The sequence below is a fragment of the Sebastes fasciatus genome, chromosome 3 (assembly GCF_043250625.1).
Source record: "Sebastes fasciatus isolate fSebFas1 chromosome 3, fSebFas1.pri, whole genome shotgun sequence".
NCBI classification, from domain to species: domain Eukaryota; kingdom Metazoa; phylum Chordata; class Actinopteri; order Perciformes; family Sebastidae; genus Sebastes; species Sebastes fasciatus.
Genome location: NC_133797.1, coordinates 2,775,681 through 2,803,672, shown reverse-complemented (window position 1 = coordinate 2,803,672; position 27,992 = coordinate 2,775,681). Strand labels below are relative to the sequence as shown.

General features: G+C 42.0%; 1 protein-coding gene across 1 annotated transcript; it reads left to right on the top strand.

Moving 5' to 3' along the window:
- The first annotated feature begins 49 nt into the window (after window positions 1–49).
- ccdc40 (coiled-coil domain 40 molecular ruler complex subunit) lies at window positions 50–19,718 on the top strand. Its single transcript, XM_074631148.1, has 19 exons — window positions 50–304; window positions 450–582; window positions 925–1,018; window positions 2,135–2,316; window positions 2,637–2,720; window positions 3,400–3,619; window positions 5,441–5,598; window positions 5,715–5,837; window positions 6,643–6,764; window positions 8,525–8,768; window positions 8,867–9,049; window positions 9,543–9,788; window positions 9,925–10,138; window positions 10,414–10,583; window positions 10,678–10,769; window positions 12,801–12,921; window positions 16,676–16,867; window positions 16,954–17,112; window positions 19,244–19,718. The coding sequence occupies exons 2-19, from the start codon at window positions 463–465 to the stop codon at window positions 19,493–19,495; spliced, it is 2,976 nt and encodes a 991-aa protein (XP_074487249.1). The 5' UTR covers window positions 50–304; window positions 450–462; the 3' UTR covers window positions 19,496–19,718.
- Window positions 19,719–27,992: the final 8,274 nt, after the last annotated feature.

The window sequence follows — 27,992 nt, the reverse complement described above, 5'->3', positions numbered from 1 at the left end:
GAAGATGAGCACCGCCCATCCTCCTCTAACGGATTGTTTACGGTTGCCTAGCAACGGTTGCCTAGCGAGCTGGTTTGTCCTATGGGTTTGTCAGTGACCGTGCGACGGTGGAAAGTGTTGTCACAATTATAGGAAATGATTACTATTTAATTCAGATATACGCTGTGTTTCTTGTATTAGTTTGGTAGCTCAGGTTAGCTCTCCACTAATGGAACGGTTGTAGTAACTGGCTTCATGGGAACTAACCTCGGTCTAACCTTGGTCCAGGCTAACAGGTTACCGCTGAGCTAACGTTACAGTAGGTAAGTTAACTAACCTAGTGGTGTTCATATTGGCTCTGAGGGGTTAGTGTTTTCTGTAACACAGGTTAGTTAGCTACGGAAAGCGAGTTAGCTCAGTGTTTAAGTGAAAAATAGCAAACAACAACAACAAGCTCTGTGTCTCCTCGTCACCACAGGTCCGATGCAGAGTGCTGAAGCTGAGGGAGGCGGGGAGGAGGAGGTGAGGGAGGAAAGCTCCAGACACAATGAGGATGGAAGTGAAGCAGAAGACTGTGCAGCGACTGTTTCAGCTGCTCCAGAGGTATGATATGATATCTGAGAAATAACCAAGCTACTTTTTCCTTTAGTCTTTAATTTTTCCCTTCCTACTCCAACTCCTTGTGAAGACGTGTGGATATTTATTTGTCCAGATGCTGTGATGTTGCTATTGTCTTTGTCTTTGTATTGGGTGCACATAATAGAAGTTAACTAGGAGTTCAAGTCTATACTGTTGCATACAGTGTTAGTCCTATGGGACAGCAGTTGCCAGCTCCTGTAAAAGTTTAAAATGTGTCCATGTAATGTGTGTCTAACACTACGCAATGATCTAAATCATCATCAGTGTCCAGGACCTCTATATGTGCTTCCTGTCTGTGGCCCACAGACTCAGTCAGGACCAGAGCCTGATGACCTGACCCCCCAGCTTCACCCTGACCTCAGTGGGGCAGATGACTACTCCGCTGCAGCCACAGAGTTAGGTAGGGTGACCAGGTGTCCCACTTTACCAGGGACTGCATAGCATTTTTATCCCAGTTGTTGTTGTTGTCCCACATAGACGATGTCACACATTTTCAATAGCTCTAGTTTTCAAGAGTCAAACCCATGCAGGACAGAAGCTTTTCTAAAATCTGGCTTTTATCCAATGGCTGTTAGGAAAGCAGGGAAGGCTGTCCTCACGAGGCCGTTCGCTGTCAATCAAACTGCGCACACCTGGGTCAAGTGCAGGTTAACCTGTCACCGTCTTTGCTACGCTATGCCAGGGAAAATTGCGAGTTCTTTGCGAAATTCGCCAGTTATTTTTCAATTTCACACGGGGGAAATCGACATGAAGTGACATAGTACATGTGAGTCTCACATGAAACGTTTGGCTCAAAACGAGATGTGCCAATCAATGGACGCATTCGGGCAAAGCATAGAGATGTTACAAGATAAGGGGCAGAATATAAATGTTTATTTTTCAAGTTAGACATTATATCAGAATTGTAGACTACCTCTTAACATTGATAACGTGTCCCACATTGTCTCACACAAACATACTCTTTGTCCCACATTTGATTTGTTAGGATCTGGTCACCCTAGATTCAGGTCAGTCACACATTAACCCTGGGATTTAAAGTTGAGTACAAAGCAACACAGTATGACACAGCATATCACAGTTCAATACAATATCAGTTATCATCCTGAGAGAAATTAAATTGACGTGATAGCACAGAAATCGGTACAAATTGCATACAGTAAGTACGGTAAAACTGTTCATTTAGGCTGGTTTGCTTAGGATTTCTTAGTTCAAAGGTCCTTTACTACCTTTTAATTAATTTAGACTGAATACAGGAAACTTTATTGTCCAAGGGTAAGATACTGTGCTGTAAGATTACAGATTACCTTCCTTAACTTAAACTTCCTTGTTTCTAACAATATTTGCATTAAACAAGGAGAATAACATGGCAACAAAAGCCTAGGTCAGTATTTGGCGAAAAAAAAACCTGCAAATTAGATTTAGAAGACAGTTAAAGACAGACAAAAATACTTCCAAGTATATATTTACATGTTCTGATTTGTTGTTTGGTTAAAGAGTGTCTCTGTTTCATTGCAAGAAAATGTTGCTCAGGCGGCACTGAGAGTTCACCTCTCAAACCTTAACACATCAGAAGATATGGAGGATCAGGAACCACTGCCGGAGGAGGAGGAGGAGGAGGAGGATGACGAGGACGAGGAGGACGAGGACGATGACGAGGACGATGACGACGACAAGTTCATTGTTCTCGACTCTGATCATGTCTGTAGCTTCTCTTTCAATATGTATTCAATCAGTATTTATTAAATGAATAGATTTTGCTTTACTGCTCCTCAAAGAGAATAATGGTGCTGATGACTCATCTAGGAGTCTAAATATATTAGTGTATTAGGTGCATTGGTAACCCTTAAAAGTTAACTTGGGCTTTCCAATAAATATACAGTGTGCTAAAGTATCAGCAGTACAGCCCTCCAAAAGCTATGTTCATGTTGCACAAAGTTGAATGTGCTTCTAGTGTCAAACATTATACTAGATATTTAGCCCACTGTCATGTCACTGATGCTTGTTTGATGTGTTGGCAGCCGCTGGTCACCAGGCAACAAGCTGCTCTGAGCAGCCAGCTCAGTAAGCAGCTGGAGAGGATCAACCTGGAACTGAAGGAAAAGGTTGGCTACATTTCTGTCAACATCAAATTCCTACCCCCCTACTTCTGGCGCCCTTGCTCAGACCACACCTATCTTCCAACTCTGCCTTCATTTTGATCTCAACTACACACCTGTAAAGTTTCGTGACTGCATCTTGCACGGTTGTGACACTATTGCGGTGACTAAATCTGTCCACAGACAGACAGACAGCCATATAAACACCTGGCAAAGTACTCAAAAGTGCGTCTGTGGTAGTCTCCGCTACAGAAGCTGTCTCCTGGACCACAGTTTGCCACGATGACACACAAAAATAATACCAGCGTCACTGTTGTGGCTGGTAACAACCTGTAGTTCACATAAACATACAGTTCAAGTTCCCCTGACTTTTAGACTATAGTGTCTCAATATGTCCAGAAGATGGTGTTGTTGACCTGTATAGAAATTAAATACAAATATATACATTGTATTTTTTCTCCTACATACAGCATATGTATTTTAATACACAGCATATGTATTTTAATACCCAGCATAAAATGGTAGAAATAAAAAAATAATGAAATATCTATAACTGGAGCAATATATCTGTGACAAAGAGTGTGTGCATGACAAAAGGAAACCATCTGAGAGTCTGATAGAATGCTAAAACTCTTGTTGATTGGTTTTCTGATTCTTGTCTGTGCTCTCTCTCCCGCTGCCCCAGCTGTCAACAGAGAAGGCAGATAACAACCACATACAGGACATAGGTGTTGACATGTTCAGGGTTCAGGAGGAGCTGGCCAGACTCCAGACCAGGCTGGATGACCGGCATCATACCAAGGCACAGGCTGAAACCAAGCACCAACAGACACAGGATCAGCTGGAGGCAATGAAGAGCCAGTGTTCCAGCGTTACCAGCCAACACGGCAAAGTCAAAGCCTATGGTGAGACTGACTTCCTGTGTTGAGCTTGGATTATATTTCATTCTAACTGTGTTGCACCATTTATTTCAAACTCTAATGAACAAATCTCAGATTATTGATTTAATCCATGACAGTTCTCACGCTTGACACCATGTTTTGGAAATAAGGACAAAATATTCTTAAAGTTAGGTCTGTCATTTCTGAAAATTGTGAATTATATTGTAATAATTGTCCGCAATCTTGACCTCTTACGCAGCTGAGATAGTCAGCAACACGCATTTGTCTGTGCAGCCATGTCCAGGCAAAGAAGTATAGACACACCCAAGAGCAGAGAGTCTGAGTCTATTGTAACTTCACTTGCTCTGCTCATGAGGGCAACTCAATCTCTGAAAAGTGATACAGCTGTAGAAATTGTCTTTGTAGAAGCCATGTGGATTGAAACGCACAGGTCTAGATTTTAATGCAACATAATTAGATTTTTCCTCAGTTCAAATTGTAATATAAAGCTTGATTAAATCCTATCTTGAATTAAATTAGGTCTAGATTTCAGGTTTCAATTTTGGTGCAATTGATTCAACAGTTAAGTGGTGGACACACTGCCCGCGTCTGACGCGCGTCTATTTTATAGAATAGAAGGCTCGCCTATTTTACACACGAGCCGCTCGCGTCTCGGCTGCGTGTCCCATCAGCAACAGACAGTGAAGGTGATCTATTGACAGTATATGGACATCATATCAGCTACATAATACAGTTTACATGTCTAGACATCTGTAGAATATGTCACAGACAGTGAAGGTGATCTATTGACTGTATATGAACATCATACCAGCAAGATTACTACAGTTAAGTAAACTTGTTTTTAAATCAACACTTCCTGCTTTCATTTCAAAATAAAAGCCCTCAGGTGTTTTTTCTATAGACAGAATCCCTTCATTTGTTAACACAAGGCTTTTATTCTGAAATATGAGCAGTCAGTGCTGTGGAACACGCAGTCACTTTGAGAGCTCCAAGAATTGATCAAGTTTGGGGTTTAAATCAACACTTCCTGCTTTCATTTTGAAATAAAAGCCCTAAAGTGGGTTTTCTTTGCACAGAATTCCTTCATTTGTTAACACAAGGCTTTTATTCTGAAATATGTGCCGGACAGTGATGTGGAACAAGCAGTGACTTGGAAAGCATCATAAATGAATACAGTACGGAGTTTTAATTGTGGATTATTACTATTATTTACTAATTACCACACGTTTCTGAACCTTTCTCTGTCTAAAATAAATATAAATTATATTTATCATGAAGTTAAATGGCCATTAAAAAGCAAACTCTATGCAGAAAGAAAGGGCTGACAGCAGCAGCAGAAACCCAGCTGACAGGCAGCCGACACGCAGCCGACACGCAGCCAACAAGCGTCTAGTGTGAACCACGCAGCCACCGAGCGACGCAGACGCCACGCGCTCCTGATGCGGGTAGTGTGCCCAAGGCTTTAGACCTAAATTTATTGCAATTGAAACTTCTTCCAGGTTATTGCACAGTAAGCTTTTGGGGTCAGAAACAGTTTTACTACCAAGTAGGTTTGCACATGCAAGGAATTTGTCTTGGTGATTTGGTGCATAACAATAAACAGTGCAAAAGACATAAAACAAAGTAGCAAAATAATATTAAAAAAATTTAAAAAATATATAAAGTGGTAGAACTGTACAGTTTGTATTGAAAACAGACTGTAGTTTGGTCCATTGGATATACCGTATTGATTCAGCAACAGCAAGACAGCATCAGTCTCAGGCCATGTTTCCAACAGTTTGAAGGCATTGTGTTAATGTTGACTCCTGTGCTTCTTCTCAATAGTATCCCAGTTACAGACGGAGCTAGAGAGGCTGATGCTGCATCTCGTCTTCACACAAGAACACAGTGAAGATCTGCGCTCTAATGTCAAAGCCATGAAGAATGCCAGACACAAAGCGGGAGCTGAGAAGAACCAGGCCGAAGACCAGAAACTGAAGCAGGTGGGAAGGCTGCAGATCTTTCAATTATTATTATTATTATTATTATATTTTGACTGTGTTGGGCGTTATCATTGATGACTTTATTGTTATTGATTAAAATACTCTTATGTCATCAGGATTTGTATGTGGAGCGTCTAACAAAGGACATGGAGAGGCTGACGCAGCAGATAGCCATGTATGAGGCCCAGGCCGGTGCTCAAGCAGAGGAGACACAGGAAGCCAAAGAGGCTCTCTCTGAGGTAACTATATTATGGCATAAGACGGTGTATACCTTTAAGTTGAAAGTGCCTTTAATCACCAAGCAAGTACTGTAAATTAGTGCAGCTAATTGACAGGAATTCATTAAGATTAAGGATGCCTTAATATCATTTTTGGCTATTTGGGGCATGGGTACTATCTAGAAAGAAAACGTTGATAAATCATCACCTCATGAAGTTGTTGCCTAGCAAACAGTTGCCTATTTACACATCCAGTGGATACAGCATTAGCTTATGAGAAAGTTTGTGACCCGGCAGCCATATTGAGATCAGTTGAGGAAATACCAAGCACCGCCCACCAAATTTTCTCATTTTACAGCTAAACAGTACACTACAAGATGATTCTAACAACATTTGAGGAGAGAAATAGACATTACAGTAACAGAATATTGATTCATATTTGATCAGCGCTGCCTAGTTTGACCGTTTGATCGGAGTTCACGAGTGATTGACAGCTGCCTCCGTTGAATGAACAGCCAATAGGAACGCTCTCTCTCTCTGAAATGACCTGTGATTGGCCAAAGTCTCCCGTCACGGGCTAGATGTTCTAAAGTCTGAAAACAGAGCCATGAGGAGGAGCAGAAGTCTAGTTTTGATTCAACACTTGAATTACAATATGCTGAAAGGTTATTATGGATTTTTTTCCCAATGATGCCAAAAACAGTAAGGTTTAAGCAACAAAAAAAAACATGAGCAGAGTATGCATTGATTCCCTTCACAACAATATATGTTGCATTTGCATCATCAGTCACAACACATGTCCACTCATGTTTGTGTCCGTGTGTAGGCTGAGATGGAAATGGAGTCTCTGGTGATGGCGCGTAAACAGCTGCTGCAGCAGTGGAGCAGCAGCCTGGTGGGCATGAGGAGACGAGATGAGGCCTTCAGCGCCATGCAGGATGCTGTGCGGTGAGAATGAGGGAGAGGGAAGGCTGCATATTAATATGCTGCTGATCCACTTTAAATGTGCTAATGCATTCCAAACGTACATGTAACTAACATTGGGCCTCATTCATTAATATATGCGTTCTTACTTTGCGCACAAAATAAGTGCACATGCAAAATTACCGACAGATTCATGACACGTGCGCACCGGCCAATTTTTTCCCTTACCACTGTGCATATGTTAGTGAATCAGAATCATTCTAAATTGACAGCCATGTGCCCGCTATTTGCAATCAGCGTACTGCCAAGCTCCCTTTTCTTTATATAAGGAAATATGTGTTCCTAGAGGTTTATCATAGAGAAAGTGAGGAAGTTGTTGTAAAAGAGAGAAGCATGGCCCCTAAAGATAAAAAACAAAAAACATCTACTGAAGAAATGAAGACAATAGTGTCCGAGGTGGAAGGCAGAAGTGTTTCTACACAGTGACAATGATACAAAAAGGAGTCTCAGGCTGCAGTGCACTGGGGAGGTGAATGTTGTGTCCCCTGAGATACGGACTGTGGCTCAGGTAAAAAAGAAATGGTTCGATATTAAAGTTGATGCGAAAAAAACGAGTAACAGACCAGAAGAAAAAGAAGGAAACAGATGAAGGAGGAGGATCACCTGATCTGTCGGCCCAGGATGAGAGACTCCCCGCAGGGTGGGATATGTCCAATACATGAGTGATGACATCCAGCAAGGACTTTTACCCAAAGGCAATTCTTTTTTTAGGGTAATGGCATCATGAAATATGACAACAGACATTTGGAGCTTAATTCAAAAACCTCAATAGAAGCTTCAAAATATATAATATATTTGAATTATTACAATAATTGATGAGGAAGAAAGGGCAATGATTTCATAATTATTCAATATATTTGGCTGATGCATTAGTAAATTAACAGTTTTAAATGTTGTTGTCTATTCAAGCCTTTTTTTATTGAATGCAGTTTTAATATGATATGCATTTAGTTAAAAGGTGTGTGTTTGCATTAAGACAGTCGGCTGGGTCTTCATCATTTGTGCATATGCATGGTCTGAGGCTATTCTAAATTTGTTCTCAGAGTAAGAACAAATTCAGGTAAGAGAATATTGATGAATCCTGGATTCATTGTGCGTCACACATTCGTAAGCACGGTCTAAGCACAGATTTGTGTGTACACACTGTTTGTGGATGAGACCCATTGTCAAAAATAGAGCAGATGTGTGTAGAAAATATGTAGAAAATACAACACAATGGGCCTCATGCAGCAATCATTCTCTTATATTTCTCTTATATTTTCTCTTAATTTTTACCCAGCTGTGCTGAATGATGAATCCCACTTCATCGTAAATTGGAGGCATGTGGCGTGTTTATTATCAGCATAGGTAACGCCCCCTAAACACTATAGGGCAGGTGTTGTGCCGTGTGTAAATACTCTGGCACATGCCCCTACTATTGGAGAAATGGCACCAACAAAAGACTGTAAGAAGAAGAACTTCAGTAATGAAATTGAGGTACTGTTAAATAAATGTAAACAAAGTAAACAGGATTTTCCAGAGCCTCAGTACTGGCGTTACAGGAAAATCAAAAAGAGCCGCATCGAAGAGCAGTATGTAATCCATTCAGAAATTGAAAAAACACGCAATATCACCCAAGTATAGTATAGTCTTAATTGGGATCAATGGACCAATAGAATAAAGTAAAGTTTTAAAATCAAGGCATGCATCTATTCACTCTTTTCACACGCCTTTGTTTCCCTCAGCGCTGCCGAGCACCAGGTGATCTTGCTTGACAGAGAGATTGAAGGTTACAAGAGATCCACCACTGAAGAGCAGGACCAAAATGAGATGCTAACGATGCAGCTGAACTGGTCCCAGATGGACGCTGCCACCTCCAAAAAGCTGCTCAGTCAGAAGCAGGCCCGGCAAGAGGCTCTGCAGGCCCACTACAGCACCTGCCTCCGCACTCTGAGGGAGACGGAGAGCACCCTCGCCCGGCTCTCTAAGGTAGCTAGAGGACAAAGGCTTCTGTTTTGACAGCTCTGCTCCTTCTCTTTCCCACTGAAACCATTCCACTCGCCATTTATTTTCCTGCATTGTACTAGGAAACCAGCACCCACCATGTTGAAGTGAAGGATCAGAGGAAGCAGTTGGAGAAAGAGAGTGCTGTGCGTCTGGAGATGGAGGACAAGATCATGACCCACATCCAGCAGGAGCTCACCTACAAAAAGGCTGCCAAGTATTCCCAACAGCTCATCAGCAGGATAGCCACACTCAAGAAGGAGAAGGTAAAATGGGATTTAGAAAGATAGAAAAATCATTCAGAGTGTTTCAGGCTGTGGGAAAGCCTCATAAAAAATGTCATCGGAATTGAATTTAGACCCTTGTTCCTGAGGTCGAAACGCAATGAGTTCCTCAAAAGGTTCCTATAGTTATGGGGGAAAGTTCCTGCGGTCGAAAAGTGGCTCCTCCTTCGGTCCGAAAGTGCAGGTTCAGAACACTCTGACAGCAAAGATCTGTCCACCAAACTCCCTTTTCATTAACACAATCATATTATTTATATGTACAGTATATTTTTAGATCTTCAGTTTCAAACTGGGCCTCTCAAGGAGTACGCCAGCGATTTATTAATGCACCTCCATACAATTGGGGAACTAATGAGCTGAAGATAGAACATTACAAAAACAAAACACAAACCCACATGTACAGTATGCTAAGGATAAAGATATATATTATGATATTACATTTTTGTCCTGCTCAATGTCTCTTCCTCTCCTTTAGCTCTCTCAGTTGTGGCAGCTGGAGAATGATGTGTGGGATGTGGGACTGGAGAGCAGCGAGATCAGCCAACACCTGGACAGCCTGACCGTCACACAGGAGGCCCTCGATGAGGAGATCGCAAAGTACAACAAATTACTGACATCCAACCAGACTGAGATTTCTTCCTTTGTTAAACTCATCAGGCACAAGCAGGCCACCATCGCCAACTACAACAAAAAGATCTGTCAAATCGCAGCCAGCACTGGGGTGAGAGATTTTGGGGGAAGCAGTAATCCCTGGTTGTCTGTTAGTGTGTTTATGTAGAATAGAAGCTCATTAGAAACAAAAAATCAGATATAAGACTCACATGCTGCCTTTGTGATTTGTGTGCCTCCATTCCCAGTACGAGGACCTGAGTCCACTGCAAATCAAGGTAGAGGCATTAATGGCTGAGATCGAGGAGCTGGCAGCGAATGTCAAGAGTGATCAGCAGCTCTGGATGAAACGACAGGGGACTCTAGTAGGACTGACCCAGGAGATACAAGCCAACAGCAAGGACATGCTCAAACTGCAGATAGAGTACACTGGCATGCAGCAGAAGAAAATACGCCTGGAGAGTACGTAATTAAGAAGCACACACATGCACAAATAGGTACAAAGGTTCAAGTCAAAGTCAGTTGTCGGTAAATTATACATAGGCAACTAGTGATCATGAGCTAGTTAACAGCATGTCTGAGAATCGAACTATGTACGTTTTCTGTATTTAACAACATCAGTCTGACATCTCTAAATTAACTGTTGTTATAGTAAAACAATTCATACAGTATGTGAGGTAACTTTCCCCATGCACTCGTACATGGGTTGCAATTAAGCCAGCTCCCAACCCCATCAGGTCAGATTGAAGTAGAGCACCGTGAGGAGACGGAGCTGGACAAGAATGCGAAGATGCTGAGAGGAGACCTGCTGAAGCTCAACAGCCTGCTGAGCACCAACGGACAGCTCAGCCAGGCGCTGGAGCAGGAGAACGCACTGATGGAGACTGACTTCCTCCACAGGCTTCAGGCATGGCATTGATTGTTTCATTTGTCTTTTATTTTGTTATTTTTCTGCATTTTTTAATAGTAAATGATTATTAAACGTGATCTCATGTGTTTAGGGGGCAGAGCGAGAGGCTATCGAGATGCAGATGACACACGAGAAGACCCAGGAGGAAAAAGAGAGACTCCTCAACTGCCTGGTGGAGGCTGAGTCAGTCACATATTCATTTTGTTTGTTTAATATGAGTTAATATTTCTATGTCTGTATGACAATCAACTTGATGAATTTGATTCCCTAATGTGTTATTTAACAAACATACTAGGGCTTTCAATCGATTGAAATAATTAATTGTGATTAATCGCATGATTCTCAATAGTTAATCGCAATTGATTGCAGAAACCCTCACAGGTACTGCATTTAACATAAAACAATATGCTCAAATCATAACATGGCAAACGGCAGCCCAACAGGCAACAACAGCTGTCAGTGTGTCAGTGTGCTGACTTGACTATGACTTGCCCCAAACTGCATGTGATTATCATAAAGTGGGCATGTCTGTAAAGGGGAGACTCGTGGGTACCTATAGAACCCATTTACATTCACATATCTGGAGGTCAGAGGTCAAGGGACCCCTTTGAAAATGGCCATGCCATTTTTTCCTCGCCAAAATTTAGCATAAGTTTGGAGCGTTATTTAACCTCCTTCAACAAGCTAGTATGACATGGTTGGTACCGATGGATTCCTTAAGTTTTCTAGTTTCATTTGATTGCAGTATCTTCACTCTAGCTTTAAAACTGAGCCGCACCAACCTCAGAGTCGCAAGTTGCATTAAAACAAATTTGCGTTAAAACCCTAAAAAATATTCCTACTCTTATAAATCGTTGCTGACTTTATGCAAATAAAACAAATTATATTATATTATGGTTAGTAGGTAATTTTAGATCATTGCTTAGAAAACAGTAACCTCCAGGGCAGTGGTTCCCAAACACAACACGCCAAGGACCCCTAAACTAACACAAATTAAAGATTTTGTCCCAGTGTCCCCCATCTGATAGCTTTTTTGCTTTTAGAGGATGTGTTATTACAGAAAGTATATAAAACCCATGACCAAAATAGTCATACATTCTGTTATTTTGAACTTATGGATGGAATTATAGTGAAAATAAATGATTCTTTTTCTTTACTGGGGACCCCCTGGAAACTCCTCAAAGACCCCTGGGGGTCCCCGGGCCCCACTTTAAGAACCACTACTCTATAGGGTATTAGAGTTATTTCAATATATCCATAAATATCCAGACATTTGTCTTCTAATAATCAATACCCTATATCTATTGGAATAAAATCATTCAGTTAATGACAGCTTGTATCATTCTGGTTTTAAAGGGATAGTTCAGATTTTTTGAAGTGGGGTTGTATGAGGTACTTCTCCATAGTCAGTGTATTATAATATCTACAGTAGATGGTCGGCACGTCCCCAGTTTGGAGAAACAGACAGGAGTACCAGCACAGGAACAAAGCAATGTACTTGTAGGAGCCAAAGTGTGTATTTAGCCTGTCGTTTATTATTATTATTATTATTATTATTATTATTATTATTATTATTATTATTATTATTATTATTATTATTATTTGTCTAGGCTGCACACTTCCTTTTGGTTAACATCACTTCCGGTAATTGGGACAGGGGTGTGGTTTTACCTAGTACCTGTTTACTTGGACCATGAGAGTCAGACGAAGAGGGTGAGATAGGTTTGGATAGTTTCTGTTGACCATCACGTCACTTCACGTTTAGTTATTCTAGTTAGCCTTACTGTTTGTAATTCCTTTAATTTAATAAACTTTAAAACGCATCTGGACTTTTGGACTTTTTGGAACGAGTTACGCAGTAAAGTGCCTACTTCAGCCTCTTAGCGGCTTTTTATTTGATAGTAGTCACTACAGTACTGCTGTGGACGGGGGTGGGCCTTTCTTTTAGGTGGCTAAAACACATTTTCCTGCTGCCCCCGTCTACAGCAGTACATTGCTTTGCTCCTGTGCTGGTACTCCTGTCTGTTTCTCCAAACTGGGGGCGTGCCGACCGCCATCTACTGTAGGTAATACACTGACTATGGAAAATACATCTCATACAACCCCACTTCAAAAAATCTGAATTATCCCTTTAACAGCTCATACCACACATATTGGGTACTGGTTTTTACATGCGTCCTTTGTTGAGTGCAATGTGTTTTGTGTGCGTGTCAGGCGGCAGATCATGCTGTGGGAGAAGAAGACCCAGCTTGTGAAAGACACTCGTTCAGCTGTGGACTCGGACACGGGTCAGGGAGACATCCATATGATGAAGATTGAGATACACCGTATGGAGGTAAAGACAATATGATTATATACGTAGAGACAATAAACAATAATATTGAGTTGTCATCCACTGTTTGCCTTTGTATGTGCATACACGTATTGTATGTACATTAAGGCAGTAAAGTTTTACTGCTGACTCACTGAGAGAGGGGGGATCTTGACTGAGAGAAAAAGGCTCTCGGTCAGACATTTGGATATTAGAACACACACCTTTGGTTCCCTCTGCCTCCAGAAAAGACTCTCAAGCACTCTCAACATCTCAATGTTTGTTTCCAAAGTATTTATCCTTGCTAGTTAGTTGCAACAGCAATAGAAACACAGCACACACAGATCAAGTAGCTAAGTTACAGATCGATTGCCTCCTGTACTAATGACCTACTTTAGATAGAAATCAGCCTCCTCTTGTTTGGGTCATGACCGGGAGTGATGAGGAAAGATGCAGCAGAGACAGACCACGTCAAGATCAATGTTACTACCTCAAAAACAAAAAAAAGTTATGTAACTGTTATTCACCTTTTGAGCCGAATCATACGGTTTCTTCATGGAACTCATAGCAAATGATCAGGGGCCTCATGTATAAAAGACTGCGCAGCTTTCACACTGGAAGATGGCGTACTCACAAAATTGGAAAAGTACGTACGCACAGAAATGTTCACATGTATAAAACCGTGCGTACGCCTGTTCCTGCGCACCTTTCCTTTATACATCCCAATTGACGTGAAATTGAGCGCAGCTGCACGTGCCACTTGGTCCGCCTTGTCTCCTCCCATTAATAACTATGCAAATGACTATAAACACGCGCCATGCTGTCACTTATTGTCCAAATAACAACGGCAAATCACGCTGGAAAAGGAACAAAAAAGAAGAATTTCACAGAGTGTGAAATTGAAATGTTTGTTACTGAGGTGGAAGCTAGAAAACATATTTTATTTGATGGTCTTTCATCAGGAACCAGTAACAAACGCAACGTCTCCACAGCAGCTGACCGTGCGCTCCCGAAGGCTCCCGAAGGCTTCCGAAGGCGCACGGTCAGCTGCGCCCCGTGCCTCGGCTGCTGAGGGGCGCCGGTCTGGCCGCGTCCTCACTAAATATATACTATACGCTGTGCTGGAGTCACAGAGAGAGATTGTCAATACAATGAAGGATATATATATATATATATATATATATATATATATATATGCAACGAATTAAAAAGAATGAATGACGTTCTTGGTGGGATAAGTCATATATTAAAAGACCTTGTTGAAAAATAAATGTTTGTCTCAACTCACCTAGTTGCTTTACATTCTGTGTATCTCATCTAAACGGCGCCGTATAGCTGCTGCATTTGGCTCATTGTTAGGTGTGCCAGGGTCCGGTTCATCCATCTGTAGCTCCAGGGGACACAGGCTCACCACGGTGGTTTGCCACATTGTGCAGCATGCGATTTTGTTTTTGGCACGGTGGTTAAGACATGTCATCTCTGGGACATTAGTTTAAATGTGTTTTTGTTGTGCCTTTCTGATGTTAAACATTATGCGCAAACTAGTTAAGAAATATGTGTTGTTTTTTTTTATCCAACATCATAAATAAAGCTCAGTAAGTTGAGTGGAAAAATAATTTTTACACATTTGGCGAGTTTCAGCACTTTGTAGTTTGACGCTGCCAAATGACAGAGTTTGTAGGATGGCCCGCACATTCTCACGACTGGTCTAGAGTTTGCGGCACGGTACGCACATTCTCACGCCACGTTGATTTTTATACATCCAGGTGTGAGCGTGAAACACAGCGTACGCAACATTTTAGTACGTGCGCGCCGTTTATACATGAGGCCCCTGGGACTTGGGAACCATTGGTTGATTCCATTTTAAACCACAGCACATTTTTAAAATTATGTCATGCCGACTGTAGAGTCAAAGTTTACATATCCAATATGTCAATATATATATTCATCTTTTTCCAACACTTGTTTTTGGAACTTCCTCATCTAAGGTGTAAAAAGGTCTTTAAGGTAAAACAGCATCTCAATGTGTGTGGTTTGGGTGAAGCAAACATATAGAGCAGTGGTCTCAAACTCAATTTACCTGGGGGCCGCTGGAGGCAGAGTCTGGGTGAGGCTGGGCCGCATCAGGTATTCCACAAAAAAAGCTTTGTTAAAAAAAAACCAATCTTCTCAAACGTCATTATTAACAGTTCTTTAACTTGAATGGGTTCTTCTGAACATGAACGGTTCTTCTGAACATGAACTGTCCTGAACATGAATGGAACATTGAAGAACATGAACGGTTCTTCTGAACATGGCTTCTCTTGCCTATTCCTTGCTGCCAGAGAACTGGCAGCAAGGAATATTCATTCCAGTTGGTGTCACTCCGCAATAAAGTTGTGCCAGCTGTGTTTGTGTTGCTCTGCAATTACACCACCAAACCGCTAGTTGGCGGCGGCATCTCTATGAGTTTCCTTCTTCTTCTTCTTCTTCTTGTACTACAAACAGAAACTGAGCGGAGTTGGAGCTAATAACTGTTGAACCACAGAACTTTTACTGACATTACTGGAACGCCGAAAAGAGAAAATATATCTGAGTGGATTTGTGTGAACAAACATTAAAAAGATCGAGGCAGAGAGAAGTTGAACTTTCTGTGGTTGTCCGGGGTCCTGGCCGCTCAGCATCGCTGAGAGACTGGACCAATCACAGCTGTTGCGGTCTGCGTCGCCGCGACGTGTAGTTACATTTCTGGAGAGGTGCAAGTCAGGCTACGGCGTCGATTCAACGCAGAAGTATAAATCAAGCTTTAATCAAGCTTATGCGATGTTACACGGGCGCCGCCATAGTTGTTGTGAAATGTTTCTCTGCTTGCATCAAGCCCGGCCGATTGCCCGCCCCCGGGAGCCATATACCCCACTGTGATTGGTAGGTTCGTTCAGCTCGGGCTCGCGCAACAAAGGGACCTTCCACACACAACGCGGCAAAGTGCCATTCACATAAAACTCGCGGGCCGCACTAACATTAAACTTTCATATCAAGGTGGGGGCCACAAAATATCGTCTTGCGGGCCGCAATTGGCCCGCGGGCCGCGAGTTTGAGACCTATGATCTAGAGGGAGTAAAAAATGAATGGCTGAGCCTCTAAAGTATTTTTAAAGGACTAGTGTGTAACAATAAGAAATGGAATATAATATTAATAAGTATGTTTTCCTTAGCGTATAATCACCTGATAATAAGAATCGTGTTTTCCTTAGCTTAGAATGAGCTGTTTATATCTCCATAGGGAGCGGGTCTTCTCCACGGAGTCTGCCATGTTGCACCGCCATGCTTCTACAGTAGCCCAGAACAGACTCTGTTAACTTTTCCTGCTTGGGCCAGAGCTGATAACGTGACTCGCTCCCGTCGTTGCCGCTCTCGCTCTCTTGCTTCACCACTCACTTCCCACGTGCACACACACACACACACACTCTACGCACTGGCTCTGCTCCAGATGACTCTAGAGATGGACATTAAGTGTTTTCACGTCGGCCACCGTGGCTCTCCAACTTGCTTGGCACACGGGAGAGGCTTCAGTTGGTTGCAATCTCCTCACCTCACCGCTAGAAAACCGCCAGATCCTACGCACATTTAAAAGGTCAAATTAACGAGGCATCATAGCCTGGTAATGATTTGAATGCATGTATTAATGTTTCTGGAGCTTGTTTAATACCTGTGGACACAATTCATTAAACATACAGTATGTGTGTGTGCGTGTGCGTGTGTGCGTGTGCGCGTGTGCGTGTGTGTGTGGGGGTTTGCAGGTGCGAGTCAACCGGCTGAAGAAGCAGCAGATGCTACTGCTGAGGGAGAGTGAAGCAACAGTGGCAAGGAGGGAGACCGTCGTCCTGCGCAGGGAGGCCATACGCCGCAGCCCCCACAAGCAGAATAACACAAAGGGCGAGCTGAACCGCGTCATTCAGGGCCTGCAGCGCAACATCCGGGACACACACAAGGTAGGGGGATGTACATTTTTCCATATCTGCATATGTGCCTGAAGCATGTTGCACAGTTATCTTATATACAGTATGTTTGTCTTCAGCATGTGGCAGACTGTGAGCAGGTGATCTGGGAGCTGCAGGAGAGCCAGGAGAGTCTGAGCGACAGGCTCCCGCAGCTGAAGCAGCAGCTGATAGAACTCTGCAGCACTAGCTACGTACTTGACACCGACTTTGAAAATCTCCAGGACACCAAAGACAGGGTAAGGAGCACAAACTGTGCAACATACTGCATTACAACACATTAATACATGCTACCATGTAAATATACTGTAAATCAGCTTTGAAATGTTGTATTTGTATTATGGTTGTATTAAAGCTAACACAAAAAGAACACGTTAAATACAAATTCGCTTTAAAGCCACTAATTTCTTTAAGCAACTTGCGATTTTTAGGCTGTAACGGGCTAGAGTGAAGATACTATATCATATGAAACTAGAAAACCTAATTAATCCATTGGTACCAACCATGTCATACTAGCTTGTTGTAAAGGAGGCTAAATAAAGCTCCAAACTTACCCTAAATTTGGCAAGGAAAAAGTGGCATGGCCATTTTCAAAGGGGTCCTTTGACCTGAAAATGGGTTCTATAGGTACCCTCGAGTCTCCCCTTTAGACATTCCCACTTTATGATAATCACATGCAGTTTTGCAGTTGTACTGTATCTACTGGGAAAAAAAAGTTCGGAAACTTGTGTTTGGTGGATTATTTCTCTGTTGTTACAATGCTAATGGTCATTGTATTTTTCATCGTTGGAAAGCCTGTTTATTTACCTTCACAATGATGTCCAACTTGTAAGGATCATGCATTTGTGGGATGAGCAGCACAGCTGATTATGTGGGGAGCGCCCGAGAAAAATTTGCCAAAATGCTCTGCCAATGGTAAACAGTGAATTCTCCTGTTTTTATTGACTCTTGTTTTGAGTTGTTTGGTGGATTGGATGATTGAACTTTCTTTCAGTAACAAGGAACAAACAAGACATATTTGCAATTTTACACTTTATTCATTTAATACACCGTCAGGAGCCTCAGTAGCGGTGGAAGATCCATACGCAGTCACAACAGCCTGGCACCTCCTCCTCATGCTGGTCACCAACCTGGTCACATGTTGCCGTGGGATGGCGTTCCATTCCTCAACCAGGATTCGTTGCAGGTCAGCCAGCGTGGTTGTGTTGGTCACTCTAACACGTACAGCACGCCCAAGCTGATCCCACAAGCGTTGAATTGGGTTGAGGTCTGGACTCTTGGCAGGCCGTTCCATTGTCTCTACTCCCACATTGTGGAGGTAGTCTGTGATAACCCTGGCTCTGTGGGGGCGAGCGTTGTCATCTTGGAGGATGAAGTTAGGTCCCAGATTGTGGAGATATGGGATCGCCACTGGCTGCAGAATCTCATCCCGATATCTCCCTGCATTGAGATGGCCTTCAATGATGACAAGCCCTGTTTTTCCAGTGAGGGAGATGCCGCCCCACACCATGACACTGCCCTCACCAAAAGCTGTTACTCCATCGGTGCAACAATCAGCATAGCGTTCTCCGCGTCGTCTCCATACTTTGACCCTGCCATCTAACTTTGACAGACAGAACCTGGACTCATCACTGAACATGACATTCCCCCACATGTTCAGGTTCCATTGTCTGTGTTGTCGACACCAGCGCAAATGGGCCTGACGGTGAAGGGCAGTCATTGCAGGCTTCCTGGTAGCCTTATGAGAATTCACTGTTTACCATTGGCGGAGCATTTTGGAACATTTTTCTTGGGCGCTACCCACATAATCAGCTGTGCTGCTCATCCCACAAATGCATGATCCTTACAAGTTTGACATCATTGTGAAGCTACATAAACAGGCTTTCCAACCATGTAAAATACAATGACCATTAGCATTGATATAACAGAGAAATAATCAACCAAACACAAGTTTCCGAACTTTTTTTCCCAGTATACATTGTGTGTGAGACTGACTCTTCACTGTCTTGAAATCGAATACATTGTTTAAGCTGCCTAAGTAATAAATAATTGCTGGTATGTGTCAATCAAGTCTCCACAACTGAAGTATGCACCCTCACTTTTCTTCCAGTACTTGTTGAATAGCTCTAATGAAGGTGTGGTGAGAATGTTAATTAAAGCATTTTGGTCATGTTGTTCGGTCATGGGTTGTGTTGACATGGCTGTGGAATTACTGACTTGTGCGTCACAGTTTCTACTTACAGAAAAACCACTCCCACACATAGAGAAGAACAGGAATTGTTTTTCCACCTTCTGTGGTCAGTGTTGGAAATGTTCTAACAAGTGAAAGCATAAAAACAAATCCACACTTTATCCTTCCCCTCCCTGTAGAACCTAATCCACCTCGTGGCTCTACAGAGCCACAACAGGAAGCTGCAGGGGGTGTGTGGGGGAAGCTACCAAGCCTCGTCCACCAGCAAATCCGTAGGAGCCGCTCTGCAGAGCCAGATGGAGCGCGTGCACGCCGTCAGCACCATCTTGCACCGTGTGTGTGAGGAGTTCCCCCAGCACCAGGCGGCGCTGCGCAGGCTGTCGCTAGAGTTGGCAGCACGCACACGGGCCCCGGAGCAGGGGACGCCCTGAGAGTAAGGGAGGATGGACACATGACAGTGAGTACAGGGGAAGAAGTGCAGAGGATGGAGAGGGAGTAGACGATAAGAGGGAAAGATTAGATGAGTCATAACCTGAGAAGTTTGAGAGGTCATTTATTTTCCTGTTTGCATTCTTTTATGCTTTGAATGAAATACAGATTGTGAAACAATGTATTCAAATAAAGACTCATGAAACAGTAATACAAATAACTAAATCCTTCATCATGTTTGGCTTTTTCAATCCAGTTGCGAGAATGGAAACTAATTAATTTGTGGTTCAGTGGTACTGAATCATTTGAATGATGAAAGGTTAGTAACATACATAAAGGGTTGCTACTGTCATTGTCCCAACAATTAAAGGTCCCATATCGTGCTCATTTTCAGGTTCATACTTGTATTTTGTGTTTATACTAAAACATGTTTACATGCTGTAATGTTAAAAAACCTTTATTTTCCACATACTGTCTGCTTGAATATACCTGTATTTACCCTCTGTCTGAAACGCTCCATTTTAGTGCATTTCAACGGAACAGTTTGGGTCCATGTTTACTTCCTGTCAGCTGATGTTATTTACATACACTGCAACAGGAAATAAAGTGGGACACATTTAGAATGTTTATATTTAAAACCGTGTAATGGTCTAAATATTGTATATTTGTGACATCACAAATGGACAGAAATCCTGACGGCTTGTTTCAAACGCACAATTTCTGAATACGGGATGTGTGTGTTTTTCCGTATATTGAGCGTTTTGATAATTTAACAGTATTTATATAGCACTTAAATCTGCTTTATAATGTAAAAGGAATGAAAATCTCACTTTTTACAATATGGGACCTTTAATGCAGCAATGACAAAAAAAAAATATTTTCTAAACTAATCAGTATAATCACGTTATTGAGCTCATCCACCTTTTATTTGTTCAGTTTCTGAAAAAGGGGCAGACAGCAGCATATTTGAGCTCTTTAAATCCTGTGCCAGGTCAATATAATCATATTTCAGAAGCCTTATTCCCTTATTCACTGCCTCATTTTAGATTTTAAACATTCCTGAGGTCTCTGAGGTTTCGTACCCATTCAAATCCTCAAAGCATGTAGCCTGCTTAATTACACCAACAGCCCTGGTTATTTCTGTTGACCTTTTTCTCATATAGTATATTGTAGCCAAACATTGTTTGACCTCCATCACATAAAGGATGGAGGTTGTAGTGGCTCAGTTTTAAAGCTAGAGTGAAAATACTGGCATCATATAAAACCTAAGGAATCCATTGGTACCAACCATGTCATTCTAGCTTGTTCTGAAGGAGGCTAAATAACAATCCAAACTTGCGCTAAATTTTGGCAAGGAAAAACTGGCAACTGGCCATTACAGACATGCCCACTTTATGATAATAACAACATTTACCATCACAGGTGTGTCTTCATACGTACATGCTATTGAAATAAACTGACCACACCTGTCCTGGTTGACAATGGCACTTAAGTCTGTTCACAATAGACCAGCACTGTGGCAGCGCATTTCCCACCATGTCTGCATTGTCAAGCATTGAAATCACTTGTCCAATAACTGGTGGCTTTACAGAGCTGGCCCAAGCAGCTGCAGGCCGTCCTTGAAAGCAGCACATCTGCTTTAAGCGACAGTGACGTCAAACGATTTCAACACTTAATAATGTGACTCTTCTGCAAGGGTTGCCTCCAAGCCATGTCCATGCAATGCTGTGGAACCGGCTTCTCAGATTGCATGCTCCCCGTGAGCACCATCTTGTACTGCGTCTGCATGGAATTTCCACAGCACCTGGAGGCACCATACAGACTGTCACTAGCGCTAGCAGCACAGGCCCTGGAGCATGGCCAAACAAGCAGCTTATACAAAGAACTCAGTCTCCTCTTACTTAAACTCTTTCTCACACTCCTCTCGCCTCAATATCTGGCCTAAATCTAATCTCTGGCACAGTGGTGTAGGGGTTCTACTTTGGTAGGTTTTGGTTATTAGCAAATTAATTAATAAATAATAATAGAATTATTAATATTAATAAAGATTATCAATAAACATCAATAATAAACGGGGCACCACCCTGGAATCAGGGACCAATGACCAAAACGTTAATATAGTCTCATTATATATGCTATACTATCAATTTGGAACGTTGATTAATAATTAAATTAATAACTATAACCAAAATAGAAAGTACAGGTTGAAGGATATCGGAGTTCTTGACATAGCAGAGGTTGGCATTATTCACTATTGTGCAACATTAAAGAGACCAGCATGTATATTCCACAATCATTTATTTACAAGATAATAAAGGTTCAAAACACAATATTAATCTAACTAAATAACTAAACTAAACAAACCAAACACAGTGTGTGTGTGTGTGTGTGTGTGTGTGTGTGTGTGTGTGTGTGTGTGTGTGTGTGTGTGTGTGTGTGTGTGTGTGAGAGAGAGAGAGAGAGGGGGGGGGGGGGGAAACAAGATGGGTTCTTGTCTCAAAATGTCTGTATGGCCTACAAACAAAATGGCGAGCACTGTAAAACTACAAAGATGGCTGAATCAAAGATGGCGGCATCAAAGATGGCGGCATCAAAGATGGCCGTCAGCATGTCATCACATGACCTCTTTGTTCTTCTGAGCATGTGTGCTCAGGAAGGACAGGGAGGGGGGTGATGTGGGGGTTAAGATTATCTGAAGCTGTATGTTTATGTTTAACTAATTCACAGTTTCTGTATGTGATCTTTATGTGTGTTAGATATGCAGTGGGTTAGAAAAGATGGTTAGTTTGCATGCAAGACCTTGTCTATGTGAAGCATATCTAAACACATCAGATGTGGCGAAGCCAGTTACCCAGATATCAAATACAGATAAATCAACACAGTCAAACTCAATGAATAACATTAAACCAAATCAATACAAGTACTTTCTAGAAATCAAAGTTGAACAGTCTTGCTCAGCCCTGTGCGATTGCTAATGCTAAATTAAGCCCAGTACGTTACCAATCCAGGGAAGAAAAGGGTTTGTGATTCCATGTGTTGAAGTTGTGGTTCCCAATCAAAGATGTCGTCTTTGCTGTTAGTTTGGTGCTAACTTCTTTGCTTGATAGCTTGAAGTTAGCTGGTGAAAAGGGCAGAGCACTCGCGTCGTCTGCCGTTTGGTTCCTTGTGGCTATGTCTGTTTCCTAACAGGACATAAAATCAGAAGAGCAGAGCTGCTTCCGGTCTGGAGAGCAGGAAGAGAGAGAGGAGCTATAGCTCACCTCCAGCAGCTGGTCAGCTTGGGTCAGGAGGTGAAGAGCAAAGAGTCGAAAGAGAAGGAACAAAGGACATTCCTCTGGTTTTGTTCTGTGTGAATTTCACACCTCTGTGTGAAATGTTACTGTAGCCAATGAGGACTGAGATCAGAATCAAGGATCGTGTTACTGAGTTCATGAAGTGACTGTCTCTGCCACCAGAAATGGCAGGTCCCTACAGTGGATATGGCAGATGACTTCTGTCTCACCTACAGCAGTGGTTCCCAAACTTTTTCACATCAAGGACCCCTCAACAAATGACACAAATTAGAGCACGGACCCCCATTTGAGATTTTGTTCCAGGGTCCCCTATCTGATAGGATTTTCGCTTTTAGATGTTTTATTACAGAAAGTGTATGAAACCCATGACCAAAATAGTCATACATTCTGTCATTAGCCATGTTTCCATTGAATTATCAAATGAATACTAAGCAAACGTTTGAAGTGTCACAAAAAAGACGAGCGAATTATGCGCATTTCCATCAACTGGCATAGAGCGAATAAACTCGACTACAGCGTAGTTTGGTCCGACGTTGGTGCTATAAACTACGCATGGCTGTAATCCGCCAGTAAACAGAGTAGTAGACGTTGCGAACCAGAAACAAAACAAGTCGGCTTTGCCATCTAACCATCTATGAGAGAAAAATGGAGAAAGCTCTTCAGGAATTTGTTTCAATTGGGCAAATGTTAATAGTTCTTTCATGTCAGCTAGTATTGGACATGTTTCCTGTGGTCCGGAGATGAAGACAAACATTCGCATATTATTGGAATATCCGAGAAGTTGCTAGCAGCGGAAACACGGTCATATGAGTTAAATGTTCGCTACATCAGAATTTATTCGTCAAAGGCGTATCCATATCCCATCTAGTGCATCAACTCTAGTGAATAAATCACGTGTCATTTAACGCCGTTCTCATTCCCAACACGTCATATACGGACACACGGTTGCAGTTTTAAACACGTGGTTGACGTTGTGAATTAAACAAAATGACTTGGTTATGTTGAGGCAACGAAACTACTTGGTTATGTTTAGGAAAAGTTCATGGTTTGAATTAAAATAAGGACGTTTGTTACGTAAATTAAGTTATGTACATAAGTTAAGTAGGCAATGTAAATATGTCATCGGTTGACTTTTGGTTTCACGCGAGACATGAACACCGCTCCCCTGAGTGAAAATCATGTCCCATCCATCCACCCAGTCCACCTCCTCGCGTGGACTTTCTCGCTCTTTATATTACGTCACCTGACTTCTGGAGCAATTGCTCTGAGCATCTAATATTGCGTGAAATGAAAAGCAAAAAGCAAAAAATGCGTAGCGATAACACACAAAATGACTGAAGAAACTGGTGTGTTATTCATACGCCTTTTGGTAAGACCGGGCACTTTAAAAGTATGTAGGATTTGGCGGCATCTAGAAGTGAGGTTGCAGATTGCAACCAACTGAAACTTTGATTGCCATGCGTGTAGGAGAACTACGGTGGCTGACGCAAAAATGTGAATGTCCCTCTCTAGAACCAGTGTTTGGTTTATCCATTCTGGGCTACCGTAGAAATATGGCGACCGGCTCTGTGAAGAGGACAACCTCTGTATGTAGATATGAATGTCTCATTCTAAGTTAATGAAAACAAAACGATTCTTATTTTCAGGTGATTATACACTAATGAAAAAATACTATAATAGTATTATATTCCATTTCTGCCAATAGATCCCCCTTAATGTTACACACTCATCATTTAAGAAATTGGTGTCCCATAAATAGTTTCAGACTTTAACATAGATAACAGGCAATTTGAAGTTGTTCTCGTCTTTAGAGAAAGTGAAGAGTCCGTTTTTTAATCATCTTGATATATGCTAATGTGAAAAAAAGCATATATTTTGTCTGTATAAATACCCACCATTTTGAGTTGTTACCCTGTGCTGTCTCATCTTTCAACTTGTCTGTCATCTTTTGACCTATTAAGTCATTAAATTATGGCCAACTAATTATCCCAGTAATGTAAACTGCTTCTTGGCTTCAGACCAAGAGAGCAGGGTTCAATTGTTCTGATTAGATTAATATCATCATTAGAAGGTCTTTTCTCAGTCACCTGCATGATCAAGACTCTTGAGCAGTGCATGTGTGTGCTTAGTCTGACCGACATACAGTATGTGATTAAAGCCTCTGAACACCCACACAGGTGTTTTCACTTAATCTGACTGATCAGACCTCTTCTCAGGACTGTGTGGGTGTGTATAGACTTATGGTGCCTTCAACTGGGGTCGTGTTTACCGTGTTTACGAGTTGGGCCCGTATGAACACCCCCTCATGTCGTATTCACGACCTCGGAAGTGGAAAGTTTCTGAAATTTCCGAGCTTATTGGCACGGGTAACATCGTTTACATTACTAAGCAACTTGGAATTAAAAACTAAAACCTGGTCCTCTCTCTAGGTTCCATGGCGTAGAGGAGGTTGTGTTGCTCTGGCTCTATCTATTCGGCGTGGAGAGGTGGTCGTGTTGCTCTGGCTCTTGCTCTACCTATCTGACGTGGAGAGGAGGTTGTGTTGCTCTAGCTCTACCTATCTGGCGTAGAGAGGAAGTTGTGTTGCTTGGGCTCTATCCGTTTGGCGTGGGGAGGAGGTCTTGTTGCTGTGGCTCTATCTGTCTGGCGTGGAGAGGAGGTCGTGTTGCTCTGGCTCTACCTATCTGGCGTGGAAAAGAGGTCGTGTTGCTCTGGCTCTATCTGTTTGGCGTGGGGAGGAGGTCGTGTTGCTCTGGCTCTATCTGTTTGGCGTGGGGAGGAGATCGTGTTGCTCTGGCTCAATCTGTTTGGCGTGGGGAGGAGGTCTTGTTGCTCTGGCTCTGTTCTGTTTGGCGACGCCGGGAAGCTGCTTGACATCCTCCTGGATCAACCTTCTCACATATGTTCACATTAAATGTATTATTTTTTGTCATATGGATTGTCTATGTTGTATTTTCATTTTGTTGTTACTCTGTACACACGACATCTATTGCACGTCCTCTGTTGCTCTTCCTGAGCTTTCCTTCCATTTTTTTTCCCTGTTAAAAGCTTTTTTTTTGGTTATGTTTTTCAGGCAAATTTGTGATTTGTGATTTTGGGGTATACAATAAAATTGACTTGACCTGACTTAAACTTGTGGAGGCTGAAAGGTGATTAATGTGCTTTTGGGCGATTGAAGGCGAGGTTTGGAGCACTCAGAAGGGCTGTGGACATAAACCTGAATAACCTCTCTTTCCTCATTTATGCATGTAAAGAGACAGTTGATGACAGCAGAGTGATGACAGGAACCCCCCCCCCCTCCACCAACAATAACTGTTATCAAACTGACTGTAATGAAGCTGAAGGAAAGGGAGTGAGAAGGCTGGTAGCAAAATTCGTTGACCCTTAACTTGTGATCTCACTTGCGGTGAAAATGTAAATATTACGGCGAGCGCTTGGAGTCGTTTTTGCATTCGAGTGTGTATATTTTGTAAAACAAAGGCTGTGTGGACAGATTTTTTGATTTAAGAGGGGAAATATCTGTATACGTGGGCCATGTGGTCTGTGAGCCATGCTCACTTTTGCCCTGTTTATTACTGTTCTATTTTCTTTGTATATTATCATACATGTGCTATGGGATTTAGTTGTCCTGACTATATGAAATGATATGTATGAGATAAGCAGGCTTTGTACTGTTGACAGAGGCTGTGTCAGGTTACTGTATCGGGGGTGAGAGGATCATGTTTTGTCCATCCTCTTTGTTGGTGGTAATAATTTGGTGCAGGCGCTGCTGAGCAGTAGAGTCATGCTGCTTGTAAATTTCGTGAACTGACAAGCTGTCATTTATCTGTCATCTGTCAGGGTGCCGAGAGCTGACTCACTAATGTTGTCCACTGGATGACTTCCATATCATTTTCTGAGTCACACTTTTCACTAATCTTGTTTACTGGCACACACACACACACACCTTATTCCCCTTTAATAACTTCCTTTGATCTTAAACCGCATCATTTGTTGTAAATACGGGAATAGCTCTGTGGCTGGGAGACATGTTTTGTGTCATTTGACTGCTCAAGCTCTATACAAATGTTATTGTTCTCTTATTTTCTTTTATTTCTATAGTTAAATGTGCTATTGATAACATTGATAACATTCAGCCACTAGATGTCGCATTCTCCCTCTCCTGTTCCATTGCATTCACTTCACAACAAGTCGTTGCCAGGCACTTTCAGCCATTTATCCGTCTTCTTCCATACTGACGACACAGAGATACCACGTGATAACAACGTCGTTTTACTATTGACTCACAAGCCTTGTTAGAAGTTCGACAAAAATCATCGGTATTTTTCCATTGGGTTTTAGATTATTGCAGAAAATCAGTTTCTTTGGCAAACACATGTTTATGATACTTACACGTTTTGTTCAGCAAGATAATCTCCACAAATCAACACCACTTTATGGTTTTTGAAGTGTGAATGCAATCGCCAGAAGTAAAAAGCTAACGTTAGGCTAAAAACCAACTACACCACGGTCACATGAACGCGAGTATACACAACGAGGCTGTAACGGCGTGAGTCAGTCGCCGGAGTCAGTGTGATGCCGTTTAATAGTCTCATTTAGCCATATGTTGGCGACCGCCTTTTTTAAGACACATAAAGGCTTCAAAATTCACAAGTGGGATATTTATTGATGTAATTTATGTTGTAGAACAAAACGTTAAAATCTCTTCAGCTTGTGTTAACCACAGACTTTATTTCAGACATCTAACTAAAACCCATTGACTTTCAGCCGAGGGAACCGGAAGTGCTAAAATGCTAACTCATTTCCGGGTTTTGGGACTCATTCCTGCAGCACTCTATGTCAGATATCTTCCACAGAGATAAAGTAAACATTCATTTTTGACCTGCCAACATTTTTAAAATGATAAATTCACAACCATAATAATTTTTTCATGAAAAGCCATGCTTTAATTCGGTACCTTTCTAAAGGGTAAAATTATTATTAAAGGTCAAATTAATTAAAATTAATATTTTTTTTAAATATTCATCTACATAAAAATGTTATCAATAAGACCTTTAAAAGGGGTGCCCTGACAGCTCAGTTGGTAGTGCGGGCAAGGCCCGGGTGCGAATCCGACCTGTGGCCATTTCTGCATGTGGCCCCTTTTCTAGACCTTCCACTGTCTGTCAATAAAGGCTTGAAATGCCCAAAAAATAATCTTTAAAAA